This window comes from Schistocerca piceifrons, chromosome 5, assembly GCF_021461385.2.
Source record: "Schistocerca piceifrons isolate TAMUIC-IGC-003096 chromosome 5, iqSchPice1.1, whole genome shotgun sequence".
Taxonomy (NCBI): domain Eukaryota; kingdom Metazoa; phylum Arthropoda; class Insecta; order Orthoptera; family Acrididae; genus Schistocerca; species Schistocerca piceifrons.
The window spans coordinates 278,605,184-278,626,673 of NC_060142.1; the positions used below are offsets into that span (position 1 = coordinate 278,605,184).

Below are 21,490 nucleotides of genomic sequence, written 5' to 3' on the forward strand. Positions count from 1 at the left end.
CTCAGCACCAGTGTGTTCATTTGGGTATTTGGGTACCTGTGTGGCTATGTGCATGAATGTGCTTGCTACAGACAAAGCCAGAGCTCAAAAGTTAGTGTGAATATTGTTTTCCGTTGTGTGGTGCCACACATCAGTCAGCTATAGGTGACAGGGTTGCTTTTCCTTTATTTTACACATCTTATTGCTACCATTTCAATCAGTCACAATCAGGAAGTCAACTCCTACAAATATCTGGGAGTAACAATTTGTGAGGATGAATGATCACACTACCTCAGTCACAGGTAAAGGAAGTGGTAGATTTTTGTTCACTGGTAGAATACTGAGAAAATATAATAAGTGTACAGACACGACTGTTTACAAAACTTCCATGAAACCCACCTAAATATTGCTCAAGTGCCAAACTCTTATAACACAGGATATACAAAGAAGTGTAGCGCCCTGTAGCACAAATGGTCACAGGTTTGTTGAACCCATGGAGAGCACCACAGAAATGCTGAAAAATTTGAATTGGCAGACGCTTCAAGATGCACACTGACAGCCCAGAGAAATCCTACTTACAGTGTTCCAAAAACACAGTTAGGTGAGGATCTCAGAAGTATACTACAGCTCCCAATGTATCATTGCTGCAGGGACTGCAAAGACAAGACTAGACTAACTGCAGTGGGTACAGAGGCATTGAAACATTATTCCCACAATTTATGCATTAACAGAACAGGAAAAGAACCTATTAGTGGTACTATGAGAAATACTCTCTCCCATGTACTTAATAGTGGTTTGCATTGTATGGATGTAGATGTAGATTTAAATACTCATTTTCTAATTTATGTAATACATTGTTCAGCTCACTAAAGAAAGTGGGACTGGTGGCCGATTAAAGGAACATACTATGTGATGAAAAAGAACAGCTTGTAACATTGATGTTTCTCACACTAACAGTAAGTTCATACAGCTTGTGTTTTGATCAGAATGATAAGATCTAGATGAAGCATCTGCTGAATACATAAATGTTGCATAAATCAGTTTTGAAGTTAAGATTATGACATGAGTGGAATTGATGACCCCACTCACTTGCATTAAAAGCTAAATTGCAGATTATTAAGTCACTGAGCTGGAAACGGTATAAGAGGAGACATAAGTTTGGCTGGACAGAGCTAAAAGTGTAAATGCAAATGAATCACAGTGAAATTTCGTTTTATTTGTTTCTTCATAATTCATGGTTGCTTAAGAAATTATAAGAATGTACAGCTGATGTCCAAATAATATGAAAATATTATTACAGCCCTTCAAAACAGCAGTAAGATTTATACTTACAAACGAGAAGATGTGGTTGTTTCATGTACTTTGAATGATGTATGAACATTACGAAGTCTTAGTGTAAGATACTTTATGTAAGTGACATCTAAAATTGAGTAAATTTGAATGTTAGTTATTGGTGTACCTCTAGACTCCAGTGCACATCAAGGAGCTTAGAGTTAAATCTGTGTAAAACTTTTGGACTAACTGAATGTCAACTTGTTGAAAAGTGTGCCATGGTAACATGGGAAAAGGACAAATTATGACTGACCTGCACTGAAAAGAGTAATTTTAAAGTACACAAAATAAAAAGTTCCCACTTAACTTGCTACATCAAACTCAGATAAAATCCCAAGCTTTTGATGTTAACTGCCATTATTGTTGTCCGTGACAGAGTCCGACTGTTGTTAACCTGACAAGGCTCTTATTTTTATGCCCAGAGGGCAGATTTTGATTTTCTAGATTACGTTTCAGAGATGGCACATGCTGTGGTGGAACCCTCTACAACCGCAAGATGCCAGATTACGTTTGTGCTCACTTTCCAGTGTCACTTGGAGCATCACCACTTACATCAGACAGTAAACTATGGGAAGTCTGCCTCTTTTCTCTTTCTTTATCAAGTGCATGCATCGATGCATTGCAAAGTGCAGAGCTGGTGTGTGTGTGTGTGTGTGTGTGTGTGTGTGTGTGTGTGTGTGTGTGCACAGTCTAATTTGCAGTGCTTTCCAAATCAGAAAGTACCAATAGCTCAATGCATGGACCAGATATGTTCAAATACTATTGTGCATTTGTTAAACAGACTGTGCTCAGCCCCCACTGATTTTCAGAATTCCTGTACTTAAGGTGATTTTGATATTCAACACAGTGCTTGGCAATAGTCCATATTGACTGCCCCATGTAATCACTGCCACACTCACAACTAGTATTATAAACTTCTGGTATTGTCAGGCTGAGACTATCATAACAGGTCACAGTATTTCTTCAGTTTTTCGGGGTTGCCAGAAGACTGGTCTGAATCTTTGCCTGTTCAAGAATCTACCTATCTTACTATTCATTGACCCAGTAACACAGATGAAATACTCCTAAAAATCCATTGTCAGATGATTCAGTCGGGAGCTGAGATGGTCTTGTCCAAAATAATCCTGGCTCTGTGTATTAGCATGTTCAGCATATCTCTCTTCTGAGCTTTGTGATAAAATGTAGTCTGTTGAAATACAGGTCTAGATGCATCAATTTTGAATACACAGGATGGCCATGTCAACCATCTGCTTCCCATTTGATTAACACACCTAAGAGAGGCAAAACCTCATCCTCCTCTACTTCCACTGTAACTCTTAGGTTTGGCTGTAGCTCGAGTTCAATAAACTTCCTTCTGTGTGCCACAAAAATAGTCTCATACCACACTTCTTGCAGCTCTAATATTAATATTTCCTGGGAGACAAGATTTATTCATAATATGTGTGTTGTAGCGGCACCACAGTTTAAGATAGGGAAGTTAGATTTAGTGCAGTATTTCGAAGTGCACAAGTTATAGCCGGGTGCGGGCTGGATTGCAGGAAGTTATGCTGACCAGCAGTTGTGAAGTGGAATGAAGGCCACCGGGGGCATCGAACCGCTGAAAAGCGTAAACGCAGCGGTTCGCATGTCGCAAGCTATAGGAAGAAGGGGCCCACTGGCGCAACCGTGATGTGGGACGTACGTGACTCGGAGCGATGCGTTAGCGAAACAGAGCCGCGAAGCCGAGTATAAATAGGAGTGGTTTTCTAACAAGATTCATCCAAGTGTGGCAGCTCTCCTGGATGGCGGGGTGTGTCACATCACCGGCGAAACACGGCAACAGATGGGGCAACAGTGTCTCAGTCCACGGTGGGTCATTGGTTCGACCCTCTGAGGCCGACGCAGGGTCTGCAGCCAGCCAGGGCGGGCCACTCTTCGGCATGCTACTGCGGACAGTCATCTCGGCTCCTGACACACGCCGGAGACTTACAAAACGAGGGCCACAGGTTCGGACGGCAGAACAGGAGTGGTCATTGATGCCGCATTCCCAGCTATGCCAGCCGAGGAAGCAGCAGCAGCAGCAGCACGGGCGGCTACGGCTCCCGGCAGAGCAGTGCGGAGTCAACGGGGATTGTGGCCACTGAGCTGGCTGCTAGTGCAGTCATCCTGACTTAATTGGAACTCTGCAGTGCGACTGGCATACAAGGCCGGCTCGACACAGTGCATTGCACTGGCCACTGGGGTGCTATCCCAGCAATGCGGGGCCTGTGACGCAGACCGTGGTGAACGGAGCTCTGTAGTGGAAAAGAATAAATCATTTGAAAAGCTCGGATGAGTTTTAATATGGCACCTCCTGGCACCCACCCACTACAGTTTGTAGAACAGATCTAGTGGACAACCAGATAATTTTGGTGATCATGTGTGCCCCTTGAATGTGATTTCAATGGAAGGTCTACTTCTGAGATGTACTCCAACAGTATACCTTCAGCTCACAGGTTATCTTGTTTTGATTCACAATACAAAAGCAACACTTGCTTTGATGAATGGAATGGTAGTACCCTCTGATAGAAATTGTCAGCTGGAGTTCAGAAGTGAAGTATATAAACAAATATCGCTTTAAAATTATGAAAACTGAGTGGCTGCATCTTGAGAGTCACAGTATAACAACACACTAGTGTACAACTAATCAAAAGAAAGGTGAGAATGGTTGCATACACAAAAAACAGTGTCAAGTTATTGTATGCCCATCTGACAGTGTTGAAGTCGTATAGCTATGTTTGATCTAACACTGGGTGAGATCAATAATATGCCTAGTTTAGGGCATCCTGGTTGGAGACAGAGCTGAACAGAGGCCAGGCACAGTGCTAGATGCCATTGCTGATACCAAATGCATTGAGCAAACCCTCTGTCATCAGGTGACCTATAAAGCCCACCACAAAGTATGCCAGAGTATATCACTGCACTATATGAGGAATATGCCACAGTAGTCCGGTGATGATAATCTCATTATGTACTTGGATTTGGTATTGGATTTCTCTTTTCATGGTTCATACTCTGCTGCTGACAGGCCCTGCAAAGTCACTCCTCATCATCTCCAGGAAGGTACAAACTCTGTATGTAACCTTTACATTCTCCAGCTAATTTTTCAGCATTTGGCAGTTGCAGACTCAAAACTGAACACCACTTTGTGAGACTCAAATTCTGATGATTATGGACTTGAATCAGAGCTTGGCTTTGTCAGACTCTCATTCAGCATTTTGTGATGAACGGTATTTGTATGTATCTCAAAGGATACAAAACAAGTAATAACCTTAGATATTAATGTATGTTGATCCTGGAAACTTAATACTTTACCATGTAGTTGCACACAGTTTAATAGCTTTAACACCCTTCCAGCACAACATAAATCAGTAACTGTACCTCTTCTGTGATGGACATGAATCGATCATAAAGAGCCCTGTGCTGTATCTGAAGTCCTACTACAGATGCTGGTGCCTCCTTACCAGCATCTCGTGGAAATATGGCATAACTCATAGTTATGGGAACATCATCCTTTCTACCTGCAAAGAAATCGATAAAGTTGCTGAAATTGAGGGATGTGATATGCCTTCCTTCTGAAATGAAATGTGTATATTCATTACAAACATGGGTCATATGAGATATCTTAGTGTTTTTCGTCTAAAATTCTTAGTAGTCTTACCTTAAATGGATAATAACTGTTAATAGTGCAGATAGAAATTCTTAAGTTTTCTGACAGAATTTAAAAGAACTGCTTTAAAATGTGTGTAATCCACATTTGTTTCCATAACATTGATCAATCACCAGTAAAAAGTGGATAGCGTGGGTTGGGGTTTTTTTTTTTTTTTGTGTGTGTGTGTGTGTGTGTGTGTGTGTGTGTGTGTGTGTGTGTGTGTGTGTTACTGACTTTGCCAACTATTCAAATATTGTAACTAATATTTTCAGTATTGTTGGCTATAAAGTCTGCGACACTTTATAAGACTACAAAATATAACACAAATCATGTAATGCCTTTCTCAATTTTCTGCATCAAATGATAGTGTACTATATCTTTGTATTTAAGTAGTTTCATTTCATAACATCAACATTTTGAAGTTGAAAGGTCCAAATCAATTTTAAGCAATTTTCATTAAATCTAGGACAGAAATAATCAAACAATGGAAAATCCAGGATGGATTGTAACAAAATTAGAGAAGGAAAGTTGCCACTCGCCATATAAAAGAGATGCTCAAAACCATACTGTGAGCAACAGCACCAGTGCTTGATGGGAGTGGCAACTGGGTGGGGGTAGGAGGAAGCTGATGCGGGGTGGGGGAGGCATAGTATGATGGGGGTGGCAGACAGTGATGTGCTGCAGTTTAGATAGAGGGCAGGGAAGAGGTGGGGAGGGGGGAATACCGGAAAGGAGAGAGCCAAAAGAAATAAAAAGACTGGGTGTGTTGGTGAAATGACAGTTGTGTAGTGCTGGAATGGGAACAGGGAGGGAGCTGAATGGGTGAGGACAGTGACTAACCTTCGTTAGTCACTAATGAATGTTAGTCACTGTCCTGATGATAAATATTCAAAACCCTGATTAAGAATGTGGTTCCAGTGGCTGTGCCACAGATTTGTTTGTATACCTTTCCTTCCAAGGAGAAGCAGTTATGTGTTCAGACAAAGGTAGTAAGATGTATGAGGAATGAGGTAGTGGGTTTGGAGTTTAAAGGACACATGGAAAATTCTAGAAGAGGCCTTATTCCAGCTATGGATCTCAAATGGCACATGATGATTATGAATGCAACACCCACAACAAATTAACTCTCTGAAGCAAGTAAACTATATGTACTAATCACACAAGAGAACAGCACACGATGACCAACACAACAAACTTTATCAAGTTTAGAAAACAACTAAATACAAAGGGTGCACTTGCAGCAGAGTGGCTCAAATTAGCAGTACAGTAACACAAATTCAGAGGTAAACATTTAACTGAGTTAGAGCTCTCAGGGCCCATCTCTATAAGCTGCCAGCTGGCTGATAGTGTGCGAAGAGAAGAGGCTGCATGCATATCCATGAGTGGCAGCCTCTGATGGTTGTCAAACTTCTAGGTGCTTCTGCCAACTTCAGTGGTGCACTTTACCACTGCATGCCCAGATTTTTGGTGTTTATCTGTGTAGGTCATCACATGTGTCCTCTCTTGGGGGGGTCAGAGCACTGCTGATCTCCAGAGTGAATTTTGTGGACGGTCGCAATGTGGAGGTGGCATCCACATCCACATCCACATCGGCCCCGGAAGTGATAGGAGCGTGCAGCCCCTGGTCACCAGGACCTGTTCACTAGCATAAACAATCCACTGAGCCAAGAATATGGACTGAGAGGAAATGAAAGAAAGACCATAATACTGAGCAGCAACATAAGTGAGATGGTGGTCAACTTCAAGAAAAAATTGGGAAGCATGTAGTACACAAAGTTAATTATTCTGCTACCTTGGAAGCAGAATAATGCGTGACAGAGAAATTCTCCTTCATGATGCAATTTACAGAACATAATGTATGTATGTGTGTATGTATGTATTGGTGGATGGATGGATGGATGGATGGGTCGGTGGGTGGGCGGCTGTAAGAACCTGACACAGTATAGGCACAGAGGGTATTCCTCATCAAAAGAAGTCTACTAGTAGTAAACATTGGCTATAACTTGAGAAAGAATTTTCTAATAACCTAAGGCAAGAGCACAGCCTCATACTCAAGTGAATCTCGGGCTGTGGGAAAAGTCAAAAGAGAGGGAAGTAAAGTGTTCAAAATGTTGTGTTGTAGAAAGATGCTGAAACTAAAGTGAACTGATAACATAAGAAATAAGATGGTTCTCCACAGAACTGGCAATGAAAGGAATATACAGAAAACACTGACTAGCAGAAGGAACAGGATGATAGAAAATGTATTAGATATCAGAAGAAAATTTCATGGTGCTAGAGGGATCCACACAGAGCAAAATATTAAGGGGAATGATGGAGATTAAAACATGCACAACAAATAATTGAGGATATTGTGTGTAGATGCTGTTCTGGCATGAAGAAAGTGACACAGGTTAGAAAATCACTGCAAATACATGAAACTGGTCAGAAGAATGTTGTTTTGTCTGTATCTTATGTTTTGCTTGTTTCTTCATACTTGTAGACCCAAGAAGATAGCAAGAAAGGTTAGACTACTTGACTAGTTTTTAAGACAAAAATCTAGCCACTGTTATCAAAAATTTAGTATCATCATCTTGGAGTAATGGAAAGCTAGGCAGACATGAAACAATGGTCTACTTACCTCCTCCCAAACAATCAACATTATTTATTCTTGAGCAAAAGTGTTTACGGGTGTTTTTCAGAATGTGAAAACAATATACTTCAACATTCAATGGTCATCAAAACTTTTTGTCAGTCTGTCTGTTTTTACACTTTTAACATTCTACTGCACTGTTGACACCACTAGGAACAACCTCCTTGCCAATGCCACCAGTAGTTTAAGTTGGGAGCAAACTAGTCAGAGATATACTTTGGCTTGTTGTAGGCAAGCAAATGCAATCTCTGAAGTAGGCAGTTTTGGCATCATGCCTTGGATGTTGGAAGGCCTCAGCAGAGCATGAATATGATCTACAAGGGCACACATATTGTCTGTATTGATACATCAACTGTTGGAAAGTTACAGCTCATTATTTACTTCAGTCACAGTTGTGATTTAATATTTCTAAGTATTTGTCATTTTTGTTCTGAAGATTGTCAGTGATAACTGAAACCTGTAAATGCCTATAATAAATCACAGCTGTGGCTGAAATAATTAATCAGCTATAATACTCCGCTTTTGGTGACCATGACTGTTACATGTAGCTCAGCAATTTATAGTAATACCTGAACTTTATTATCAGTGAGATTCAATTTTAAGTTGTCATTACCAACAGCTTATCACTATGTATTTGAAGGCTATTGCCACTTGTCCTCAATATTGTAGGTATACTACTTATATTTTCATGTTAGAATAAGCTGACTTGTATATTCTCAGAAGAGCTGAAACATACGAGATCTGTTTGAAAACTTCTGGAATATTCATAATTCTGCGCCAGTGGTGTGTTGGAACAAAATGCAGTTGTCATCCCTGCACATGCCTGTGTTTATTGTGTAACTGTCAGATGCTGCACTGCTGTATGTCTGTTAGTTATTGTTTAGTGCTGTACTGAGTAGAATGTTGTGTTGCACAGTTTGTAAATTTCAAGATGGCAGAGTTAGAGGAACAATGCGCCTGCATTAAATTTTGCATGAAACTCAAGAAAACCTTTACAGAGACCCACCATATGATTCAGGAAGCCTACAGTGATGAGTGCTTAAGCCACATTTGGTTTTATAAATGGCTCACATGGTTTAAAAATGCCCGGATGGAAGTTAAAGATGACCCTCATTCAGGATGCGCTTCGACATCTGCTGACAACGCTCATGTCAGGAATGTCAACAAAATTGTGCATGCCAATTGAAGATTGACTGTGTGTGAGATTACAGAAGAATGTTTCATTTCAGTTGGATCATGTCATGAAATTCAGACACAGCAACTTGGAATGCATCGTATTGCTGGCAAGTTTGTCCCACAGCTCATCAGTCAAGACCAGGAAGACCTTCGTCTCACAATATGTGCAGAGCATTTGGATCACGCAAATGAGAACGAGATGTTCCTTAAGAGAAGTGGTGGTGAGATATGGGTCTATGGTTATGATGCTGACACCAAGGTTCATTCTTCACAATGGGTTGGGAAAGGTTCTCCAAGACCAAAAAAAGCTTGTCAGGTCAGGTCAAATGTCACAGTCATGCTGATAGCTTTTTTTTTGGCTTTGAAGGAATAGTTCATCATGCTTTTGTGCCACAGGGACAAACTGTTAATCAATGGTACTATTGGGATGTGTTGTGATGCCTGCGAGAAAATGTGAGAAGGAAATGGCCTGAAATGTGGCGAGACAATTCATGGCTCTTGCATCACAATAATGCATCTGTACATTCATCACTGTTGGTGCATGACTATTGCACAAGAAACAACATCACTGTGCTGCCTCAGCCTCCAGACTTGGACCCTGTGGACTTTATCTTATTTTCAAAATTCTAAACCCTGTTGAAAGGACAAAGATTTGCAACAATAGACAAGATAAAAGAAAATTCGCAGACAGTGCTTTGTGCAATCCAGCAAGAGGCATACCAAGGCTGCTCCCAGAAGTGGAAATGGCATTGGGAGCGGTGCATCAGTTGTGGAGAAGAGTATTTTGAAGTAGAAGATGAGTGTAGAAAAATTATGTGGATAAAGTTCTGGAATTTTTTGAACAGACCTTATACTATGTTTGTCTCAGGAGGTAATCAGACAAGAGAACATACTGTTGGCTCTTAAACCTAATAGCCTACTATTTTTCTGGTGAATTGGGGTATTATGAAAATATTCCGATTCACAGTGACTGTTACATTCATCTTGCTTTATGCCTACAAGCTTACCAACCTCTACGGAACCATCATAAAACTTCTCACAGCTTTTTTACATGCATTTAAAATAGAGATCCAACAACACTTCATTGTTTTGCTACCAACATAGTTTCCTAATTACGGTAAACATGAGCAATAAATTTTAACTATACATTACCTGCATCAAAAGGAGCAGAAATGACAACTGACTCTGGATCATGTTTATGCTCAATAACTGCAGCTTTGTACCATGCCTCCTCCACCGAATGAGGGAAAAGGTCACCAAACTCTCTGAAACGTTTAAAAGAAACAGTGTACACTGAAAAATGCATCAAACTTAAGAATTTTTAATTGCACATTAACTTTTATATAATTATAAACATGGGTCATATTCTGAAGATAACAGGAATGTGGGAGCAGAGAAAGCTCATTTAAAGGAAGGCAGGGGTGTCTGCATGTTGCACACAAATAAATGGTCATGTCAGCCCTCAGCCACAATCTGATGGTGGTCACTCATAAGATGTGCAGCTGCTGGTGGTTAGGTCCATATGAAAACTGTGCCATGTTTCCAGCAAAGGCAATATATCGAGATGAATGTATAAGAAGGAAAATTCACTTAAGGAAAAATGTAAAAATACATGGAGACAGAAAGGCAGACCAGTGCATACCTTCAGGAAGAGACATTCCTAGTATTGCTGATATGAGGACCATGATATGAGGATTCTTAGTATTGCTGAAATGTTGGGAATATGTGTGGCATAAGGATGGACCATTATATTATATCAATTGGGTGGTCACAAAATATCTCTTGGAACGATTTTGTGATGGATGTTCGTAATTTCAGAGAAAGATAGAAGGTACTCTACATGATGACCACAGTTTTCACAAATGTCAGTGATTCATTAAAATGATTCAATTAGCATTCTAACCTGGTACACAAACACTATCAGAAGGAATGTATTCTCACACTATCTTAATATAGATATCCATATGTGGATTAAACACATTACTTATTATGTGCCCAGCAAAAAATGGCTGTTGTTGTTATAACTACTATGAAATGCATATTACTCAAAGCTCTGACATTCACTATAGTAGTCAGTTTGACAATGTTATGCAGGTAATGTACATATATAAAATAAGCCAATTAATTATATTTAGTGTAGGCTCCAAAATTAAAAATGTGTGTGTCTCATTATTTAGTATTTTACTGTAAATGAAGAGGGGAAAAAAAAACAAAAAAAAGGAAAAATACTCACGAGATTTCGTCCTTGCCTTCTTCTATATCCATTATATACTGCCATCTTGTTAGTCCACTCTGTGTTGCCATAAATTTAAGGCTAGTGTTGTAAAGTTTTATTAAATACCTGCATAAAGTAAGTATTTATTTTACTCTTTTAATATTCTGAAAACTGTTTTGGGGTTTTTAATTACATATATTAATGCATCTAAATAAACAAATTTAAAATAGTACACACCAACAAACACAATCTAAATTTGAAAATATAATATGGATAGATAAAAAAATCTACTCACAAAGTGGCAGCAGGAGAAAACACACAAATGTTGTGGAAACTGCTGTATTCTGTGACAACACAACCGCCAACAGGACAGTAATGTACAATGGGTTGCTGCAGCTCCAGCACACTAACAAAACTTCCTTTGCAGCTCAGATGAAACCAATGCACAGCAACATACAAATATGCTGGGTTGTTGACAAATTAATGTCCAGCAGCTGTCACAGTATCATGTGGTGCCAGCCTTACTACCAGAGGCATAAGCATCACCACAAACAGTGCTGCTCCTGCAGCACTACCTGACTTCCAAGAACCATGTGCCTTCCCCAAATGAGTATTTAGGTCACTGTCCAACTGTTCTGCTGTCAGTTTGCATTTCAGCTTTATGCTGACAATGCCTAATGGATCCTCAATTAAGTGTTCTTTCAGCAAACGCACTCAACGGTCTGGGCTCTACACTGGCTGCACTTAGGGGTCCATCAATCTGAATCTATTCGCCAGGCACAACCTATGCCCCATGCTCTGCACCAAGGTGGTGGTTAGTGTTTAACGTCCCGTCGACAACGAGGTCATTAGAGACGGAGCGCAAGCTCGGGTTAGGGAAGGATTGGGAAGGAAATCGGCCGTGCCCTTTCAAAGGAACCATCCCGGCATTTGTCTGAAACGATTTAGGGAAATCACGGAAAACCTAAAGCAGGATGGCCGGAGACGGGCTCTGCACCAACAGTACCCAGCAGTCCATCATCTGATCGTCATGGGACATTATTACCATGAACTTTGTCCACATGTGAATTTTCCACTGTAACATCAGTGATTGCCCATTAGGACTTTCCAGTGCAAAATCATTGATTATCTGCTAGGATGTTCCAGTGCTTCAGTGATTAACTGTCACACTGGGCTGAGTACTCATTTTACTACGGTTTGAAGCTCCTCTTGATGTTCTGAGTAGTGCAGAGTTGCATTCCAAGAAACTTTTATTGCATTTGTTTTATTATAATCAGTGAAGTTCCATTGTTACTGGCTATCTGGGAACATCAATCATAATGTTTTTTTTCTTCTTCTTGGCCATTAACACTACTATGGCAACAAAATCAATGTTTGCTCCTTCCTTGTCCCATACAATGGTGACCAGGATCAATGTTTTCTCCCACCTTGTCCACCTCTACAATGGTGATAAGAATCAGTGTTTGCACCATTCTTGTCTCATACTACAATGGCAACAAGAATCAAAGTTGTGAAGTTTAGTTGCAGTCTGCAGCACCAAGGATCTTAGATTCAGTGTTCTCTTCCCCACTCCAATAGCAACTGGGATACTTAGATTAAGGATTATTTTGTAATAGTGATGAGCATCAAAACAGATATTACTGTACTTTGTGCTTGCCCGCAGTAGCCTTTCGTACCTGTGCACTAATTCAAACTGTTGCTGATTTTTTTTCACTGCATGTGTGTGCTCTCGATACCCGCTGTCACTTTTCTCCTTAATTTTTCTGGTACTCGTACCTATCGCATTCTTCAGTTCCTTAACCCAGGTGCAAGGCTTGTTACCCTATACTATGTACACTTATGGGACCAACTCAATGCCTATTATGCCTGTTTGATGCTCCAACACACACTATACATTCCCAGGCACCTTCCTCAACATCCATCTATCTTCCTCCTCACACAGACAGTGCTCATCCACACATTACACATTTTTCGGAATCCTCCATACTGCTCCTCTACACACACTCTCATGCTACTTCCCTACCCTTTTTTGTTCCTCCAGTGGCACCTTTTCGCAGCACCAGCCCTTTCCAGAGCAGTCTCATCAGACCCATCTGCACCACTGCTGACACCACTGCCTCCTGCGGCACTATCACCTTCAGTGTCATGCCACAGATGCTCCACATTTCTGATCTGGCAACCACTGGCCGTCTACTTCTGGTTACTGTTGCCTATGACCCATCCTTGTGGATTCCTCCAGTACCACTCCGGAGAACCTCACACACTTCTAATATTGTCTCACTCTCCTTCTTACCAGAAAAGCCACCCACCTCATGCTGATGTACTGTTTCAGGACTCACACCAGTACCACAATGCACCATCAGTCACAAGGCACTATCAGTTCCAACCCCATCCAAGCCACCTGGCAACACTCCCTGGTCCCAGCATTCCCCATTGGGAGCATCCTTCCCAGCGGATGCCCTTTGGCAGCCAAGTCTTCTTCCCTAAAGAGGGATAGAAGGGATGCTGTATCCACTAGCGACACAGACCTCAACCACGCAGTTTTGTACCGTGGGTTGCCGCAGCTCCAGTCCACTAACAACACTCCCTCTGGGGCTCAGATGAAAGCAATCTGCAGCAACTTACAAACATGCTAGCTTGTTTACATCTGACCTTCCAGCAGCCACCAAGGCACTGTGTGGCACCAGCCTTGCTGCCAGAGGCATAGCACTGCCATTATGGCGTTGCCTTGCATCCGTGAAACTCTGAGTCAGGGGAGACTTACTAGATAGGATGGGAAGGAAAGACTTGATTGTTGGTGCTTGCACTGGACAAAATTTGATAACCTGCAAACTTAAGGGTGGAAGATAGGGTAACAAGTAACAGAGATTACTGAAAAAACATCATGAAAGAGTCAATAAGAGCAGAAAGAAAGTTTTGAAGACAGGTGATGGGGCAGAGAAATACAGACAGATCATAAAATAAAAGATATAGAAAAATAAAAGTAGTGAAGGAAAGGAATAGTTACTGAAAAGAAATGATGGGAACACAGTAATTAATGTAACTCTAGGACAGGTGGGTAGTGAGAACCAAGCACAGGTTGTAAAGTCTGTTCCACCTGCAGTGTTCTGAGAAACTGGTGTCAGAAGGGTGAATCCAGATGGCATATATGATGAAACAGGCACCGAGGTTAAAACTATCATGTTCTGGAGTGTGCTTTGCAAAAGAATATTGTATGTTGCCAGTATGTACCCTCTGTCTATGCTCATTCATCCTAACTGATGACTTGGTGGTGGTCATATCAATGTAGAAAGCTGAAAAGTGTCTTTATAACTGCTTATATATGACATTTGTGATTTCATAGGTGGCTCTTGCTTTTGTAGTAAAGTTTTGCCAGTTACAGGGCTGGTATAGACAGTGGTAGGAGGGTGCACTGACCAAGTCTTGCGGTAGCAACAATCTTATCAGGATATTGTGAAGATTCAGGAGTGTGGGCGAGGCACCAAAAAAGCTACTTTGACATTTTATCCACATTGCCTGTCATAACATTTTGACTTTTAAGTTCCCAGGTTTTCAAATCACATCAGATGCAGGCACTGACAATCAGTCTTTCCTTCTCAACCTGTCCAGTAAGTCTCTCCTGATCCATGTTTCTGGGCAACTTTTCCATAATTATTCCCATTTCCTAATCCTCATCAATCTTTTTTTCTTCATCCCTCTTCCTTCCCCTTCAACTCTTCTGCCAGGAGGAGGAGTCACTGGCTCTGACACATCGTGTGCTTCCCTCTCCTTTGTCCTTTCTTCTGCAGCCACTTGGTGAAGTGCTTTTTTTTAATATTACAATTGTTTCTTCCAGGGAAGTGTTAATTGATTCATCAAAATATGATACTTACTCTTCAGTGTTCTCAAATGACCAACTGTCACCAAAGAATTCATGGGTCAGTCTTCCATCAAACACTAACATTTGCATCAGTTCTTTCTCACCTGAAATTAAAACCATTGCAAAATAAGATGTAGCTCTATGCAGTATTTATATTGTCAGGAGCAACCAATGATTATTTCCTTCAAAACTACAGCATAGATACAGTATTTGTCATGGGAAGCTGCCTTGCAGGGTAGGCATGAGATCAAATAATTAAGTTTACTTTCATTATATTTATTAATAATAAATTGATTTGTTCACAATTAAAATGGGCTCAAAAGTGACAATACAGGTTGAACACAAAACCATCTCTTGCATTTTTATGTCTGCAGCTATCACTATAAGAAGTATGGCATGAGATATATTTTATGGTTTAATCCTTTTAATTACTAAATTGAGCATGAAAAGCCAGTGACTGGCAGAGAATGTTGAAAGAAATCAACAAGCTCACAATTTTCAGCATTGTCCCCAGAACTGATTGTGGCCCCTGGTTGTGAGCCAAGTGGAAGGTCTGAACCAGAGACTTCAAAGGTTCTGAGACAAGCTAGGGTATGACTTCTTGTACCTTCACCTCAGGCTTGAGAAGTGTAGGGTCCCACTAAATGGGTGAGTTGTGCGCTACTCATCCGATGCTGCTACCAAGTAGCTGTCTGTATGAGGGGGTGGCACACAACAGCTTTTTAGATTTGGCAACTTGCCAAGAGGGGGTCGGCTGCATGCCTCAGTGATAGAGGGATAGGTACAACCACATTCAAATGCTAGTATGTGGAGATACCAGACTAACCCATGGTTCCTGAAGATGGGCAGCAGCCTTTTAAGTACTTGCAGAGACAACAGTCTGGATGACTGACTGGTACAGCCTTTTAACAGTAGCCAATACAACCTTGCTGTGCTGGTACTGAGAAGAGCTGAAAACAAGGGGAAACTTCAGCCATTATTCTTGCCCATGAGGGCATGCAACTGGACTGTATGGCTCAATGATGATGGCTTCCACTTGAGTAAAATATTCCAGAGGTAAAATTGCCTCCATTCGGATATCCAGACCTTAACTACTCAGGAGGATGTCAACATCAGAAAAAACAAAATTGGTATCCTACAGGTCAGAGTGTGAAATGTCAAATCCTTTAATCAGGCAGAGGTTGGTCAGAGAATTTCGAAAGAGAAATTGATAGGCTGTAGTTAGTTATAGTGCCAATCAGTGAAGAGCTGTGGCAGGAAAGACAAGTCACATCAGTTCAAGGTTATGAACAAAAAATCAAATAGGGTAATGCAGAATTAGACTTAATAATGAATAAGAAAATTGAAATGCAAGTAAGCTATTATGAATAACATAGTTAATGCATTATCATAGTCAACATAAACATAAAGCCAACACTTACTGCAGTAGTACAAGTTTCTATGCCAACTAGCTCCACAAAAGATGGAGAGATTGAAAGAATGTGTGGTGATATACAAAGGAAATCATTCAGATATTTAAGTCAAAAAATTTAATAGCTATGGGTGACTAGATTTTGGAAGTAAGGAAAGAAAGGTAAGGAAAAGTAATAGGAGAGCATGGACTGAGAAAAAGCAATAAAGAGGAAGCCATCTGACAAAATATTACAGAAAGCATATTTAATCACAGTTGAAACTTGGTTTTCAGAATCACAAACAAAGGGTGTATATGTGGAAGAGACCTAAAAACACCAGAAGGTTTCAGACTGATTTTTTAATCAATAAGAACAAAGATTTAGAAATCAGATTTTAAACTGCAAGGCATTCCAAGGGCAGATGTGGACTTCATCCATAGTTTACTGCTTACGAACTGTAGATGGAAACTGAAGAAACTGCAAAAAAGTAGGAAATTTAGAATATGAGACCTGAATTAAGAGAAGGAACCAGAGGCTGTTGGGAGTTTCAGAGGAAACATTAGACAATGTTGAACTGAAACAGTATACAACAGAAGATGAATGGGTTGCTTTGAGAGATGAGATAGGAAAGGCAGCTGAGGATTACATAAGTAAAAAAAAAGGTAAAGTAGAAATCCCTGAATAACACTGGTGACACTAAATTCAAATGACAAAAGGAGAAAAAGTAAAAATACAAAAAATGAAGCATGTGAATCTAAAAAATGAGAATACAGCTGTCTAAGGAACAAGAGTGTCAGAAAGTGCAAATGGCTAAACAGAAGTGGTTAGAGGACAAATGGGAGGCTGTAGAAGCATGCACAGTTATGAGGAAGATAGATGCTGCATACAAGAAAATAAAAACGACCTTTGTACAAAAAAGAAGCAACTAAACAAATATCAACAGTACAGATGGCCATCCAGCATTAAGCAACAAAGCAAACCTGAAATGTGGAAGAAATTTAGAGGGTGTATATGCAGGAAACAAATTTGAGAACAATATTAGAGAAACAGAAGAGAATGCAGGTGAAGATGAGATGGGAGGTATGATACTGTGAGAATGATTTGACAGAGCACTGAAAAACTCGTCAAAACAAGGCTGCTGGAGTAGACAACATTCCCTCAGAATTACAGAGATCCTTGGCGGGGGGGGGGGGGGGGGCTATTTATGACAAAATTATTCCACCCGGTTTGCAAGCGACTTAAGACAGACAAAACATCATCAGACTACAGGAAGAATATAATAATTTTAATTCCATAGAAAGAAGGCATTGACACAAATTATTTACAAAAGAATGGAAGAATTGGTAGATACTGTGTTAGAGAAGATTAGTTTTGGTTCAGTTAAAATGCAGAAGATAGGAAGAAGAAGGCCAAATCCACTCTTACAGCATTTGTAGATTTAGATAAAGCTTATGACAGTGTTGACTGGACAACAATCTTTGAAATTTTTAAGGTAGCAGGCATAAAATACAAGTTACTAAATCTGTGCACTGAGCAAGCTGCAAAGGAAACCAAGGAGAAATTTGGAAAGGGCAATGGAATGTAGCTGAATTAAATCAGGCAATGATGAAGGAAATAGATTAGGAATGAGACAGCAAAAACAGTAGATGAATTTTGCTATTTGGGCTGAAGTAGAGCGTATGGCAAATGCAGACTGGCTTTAGCAAGAAAACTGGCTATAACAAGAAAAGCATTTCTGAGAATGATAAATCTGCTAAAATATAAAATAAATTTGGGTGTTAGAAAATTTTTCTGTAGGTATGTGTGTAGACTTACACAGAAGTGAAGACGGATGATGCATGGTTCAGACATGAGACAGTTTTGAAATCAGTTCTATCGTCTCTATTATTAGCAGGTCTGACTTATGCTGACTTCTGTTTACTGACAACACACTTTGTTCAACAGGTTTTTGCAAAAGCTTGTCTAAGAGTGAAACTAGATCATTTATAAATTTTGTATGGACCCTGGTAGTGCTATTGATACCTATGTGATTCATCTTTGCTGTGATACAGCAACTGAAAGCATGAAGTGGCATATTACATTTAAAATTCTTAGAAACATTTAAGATGAAGAGTCTAAATTTTATTTCAAACCTTAACATTTATTTTATGCCATTTAATTGTATGTTATTCTATGAATAGGGCTGCCTCTTATGTCATTTTTAAAGAATGTAAGAAGTATCTTTGAAACTTACAGTAATATTCATCTTCTGTAATTTCTGGTCTGTCACAGTTCACAGCTGTAAAAAAAAAAGAAACGTTATAGAACAGAAATGCTGATCTTGACAATGCAATTTTTCTTTATTACTATTTCACTGAGTAATGGAGAACTCTATACATGAACCAGTGCTTAAAAATTAGATACACACTTTGTTTCCACAAAACAAAGATAAGCACAGCAATAACAAAAACTCGAGAAATTGTGTGCTGATTTGCATATGACATGACACTACACACACAATCCATAAATTCACTGTTTGAGGCAAAGATTCTCACTCAGACTTAGAAAATCTCTGAAATGAAGAAACAGGATGTGTCAGTTTGGTACAATAGAAGTAATCTCCTTAGACACAGTCGTTATTGCATGCTTGTTCGGTGGCAAATGACTCTAGGTAGCTTGTTAAAAGTCTTCTAGTGGCAACAATTTCACCAGCAGAATTTGGCTGACAGCTGTTGGAGAGGAAGTGACATACAGTTCCTGATTACCACACTTCATCCTGTAGTAAATCACAAAGCTCTCCACAATATTTCATGGATTAAGGACTAGTTTCACAGTTGTTTGTGCATCTGCAGTGACAAACAATTCCTTGCCCAGTATGCCGAATGTCTTACTAAGGCCTTCACAAACAAAAAATATCCTCCAAACATAAACCTAGTCCACAAATATATCTCTCCTGGTATACCCAATTATGACCTGAACTCTTCAAGCATCCTCACTAACTGGCTGCAAAGTAACATCTCCTTCATTACTCAGTATCATATCAGACTGGAAAAAAATAATCATATCCTCCGCCAGACCGACAACTATCACTGCACCCTTAAATGAACAACTTTCCTGCACTCCTTCACCCTCTAACAAAGTGGTATTCCACTGCCCATCAAATCTATGAAATATCCTGAACCATACTTGAGCCATGCCTACTCTCAAAGCATTTTTATGTGGGCCATATTCCTGTGTAAGATCCAAGTGCAAGATTTGTCCTACATACCACCCAGCACAAATTATTTCAATCCTGATCCAAGCATATTCTGTCTTACTGATGAGAGGACCACAGAAAAAACAGTCCTGACATGCACCAATTATTCTTTAACTTTTGCACAGCCTTTTACATGGGTATGGCCACCAATTACTTGTCACCTGAATGAACTGCGAAACTGTGGCCAAGAGCCAAGATGACCACCCAATGGCAGAATATGCTACCAAGGACATGTTTGACTCTACATGTAAAATGTGGATCTCCCCCACTAATCTCCCAATAGCTGATTCTTGGAATTACATAAATATGATTTGTCCTTTGATCAGCTGGTAAATTAAATTAATACAAGTGCAGGCTATACATGCTTACTGTAAAGAATGTGATACATTGCGATTTTTATTATGTACTATATTTACAATTATGTTTCTTTCTTTCTTTTACATATATTAATCATCTTTAATACCATTTGAAGTAAGTCTATGACATCGGGAAAACAAAAGTTCAATATCTCATTTCTTATGAACATGCAATTCTGCACAAACTGAAACTTCATGTAAAAATACATCTCATCAGACAGTTCAATAGTTTCAAATCCAGGATGGCAAAAATTTGTTCAAAATATGTAAAATTTCAAAGATAAGTTTTAGAAAAACATTACATACACACAGTCAATCATTTAAAATATTAATAGTTGAAATATTCAAAAGCTTACACACAATTTAAAAAAAATATAAACAAACAGTAAATCTGTAAGTGGTAGTAACAAAACTATTTAATTTTTTAAGAATTTGCATTTTTCTTACATGAAAGCAAAAATGTGTGTCAGATGAGTCATTCATTTACACAGCGTATGTTGTCATGCTTAAAACTTTGTGGTTAGTCAAGTTGTTGTTGTTGTTCAGGCAGTCAACAGTGAGGCTATTAGCACCCTTACAAATACTAAAAGAAACAAATTTGGATGAAAGTGCTAAAAATATTTTCCCATAGGGAGGATAAACCTACAAAATGACATCACTCATATTACCCCACACAGTCACTATCTCACATGCCTTGAGACAATGGAGAAAGAGTGAAAGGTGCTACACCCAAGATTAAAGCATAAGTAAAGTGACAGAGAAGCTAAAATAATGCCCTAGGGAAATGTGACTGGTTGACCACCGATAAACATGGATGAACCAGTCAACCCATTAACACATTAAGAACATGTGCATAAAATTTTAAGAAACATGTTGGACATATCATAAAATCTTAAAAGTATCACCACATTAATTTGAACGTCACTTAAAATAGTGAAAAGACCTGTCAGGAAATCTGCTGCTGCCCTCTGGTCTGAAAATAAAACACAGTCTAATAAAATTTGGTGCACAGTGATCTGTACATCCCAAGCAGCACATATTGGAGGGTCCTTCCACCAGAGCAAGAAGCCATGTGTCATCAGTCTGTGGCCTTTGTGAAGACAAGTAAAGAGGACCTCATCCCACCTGGGTGATTGGAAGGAGGTATGTCATGGCCGTGTTGTTGACTTTATTAGATGCAGCTTATTGTCTGTAACTTCCAGCTACTCTTCCTCCCATCGGTGCAAGACTCTGTACCTCAACAATGAGGCAACAGCAAGGAGGAGGATGGCACACTGAACCAATTGAGGATCGTAACATACCTCCTTGGCTACTACATCTGCTCTTTCATTCCCCACAATACCCGTGTGCCCTGGCACTCAGCAGAAAGACATCACCTTCCGCAGCCTTTGTAGTCAGAGGAGGGCATCCTGTATATTCTGGACTACTTTATCTACTGCATACAAGCACTGTAGAGATTGAAGGATACTTGAGGAATCAGAAAAGACAAGAAATTTAGCACCCGCAACACATCACTTCTATTGGAGTGCCTACAAGACTGCATATAATTCTGCACCAAATAGAGTGAACTAATGAGGGAGATGGGATCTTGAGGACATGATTACAGAGAACAACAGAGTAAACAGAATAACCAACAGAATAACCA

General features: G+C 39.8%; 1 protein-coding gene across 3 annotated transcripts in view; it reads right to left on the minus strand.

The window, feature by feature from the left end:
• The window catches only part of LOC124797945 (voltage-dependent calcium channel subunit alpha-2/delta-3-like), a 314,695-nt gene that overhangs the window by 51,580 nt on the left and 241,625 nt on the right, over nucleotides 1-21,490 (minus strand). For all 3 annotated transcript variants that reach the window (XM_047261087.1, XM_047261086.1, XM_047261085.1), the window contains 5 exons: nucleotides 18,488-18,532; nucleotides 14,877-14,967; nucleotides 11,023-11,130; nucleotides 9,942-10,054; nucleotides 4,711-4,850 (listed from right to left, as the gene is read on the minus strand). In XM_047261087.1, the coding sequence (XP_047117043.1) occupies nucleotides 4,711-4,850; nucleotides 9,942-10,054; nucleotides 11,023-11,130; nucleotides 14,877-14,967; nucleotides 18,488-18,532 (497 nt within the window). The remainder of the gene's footprint in view (nucleotides 1-4,710; nucleotides 4,851-9,941; nucleotides 10,055-11,022; nucleotides 11,131-14,876; nucleotides 14,968-18,487; nucleotides 18,533-21,490) is intronic.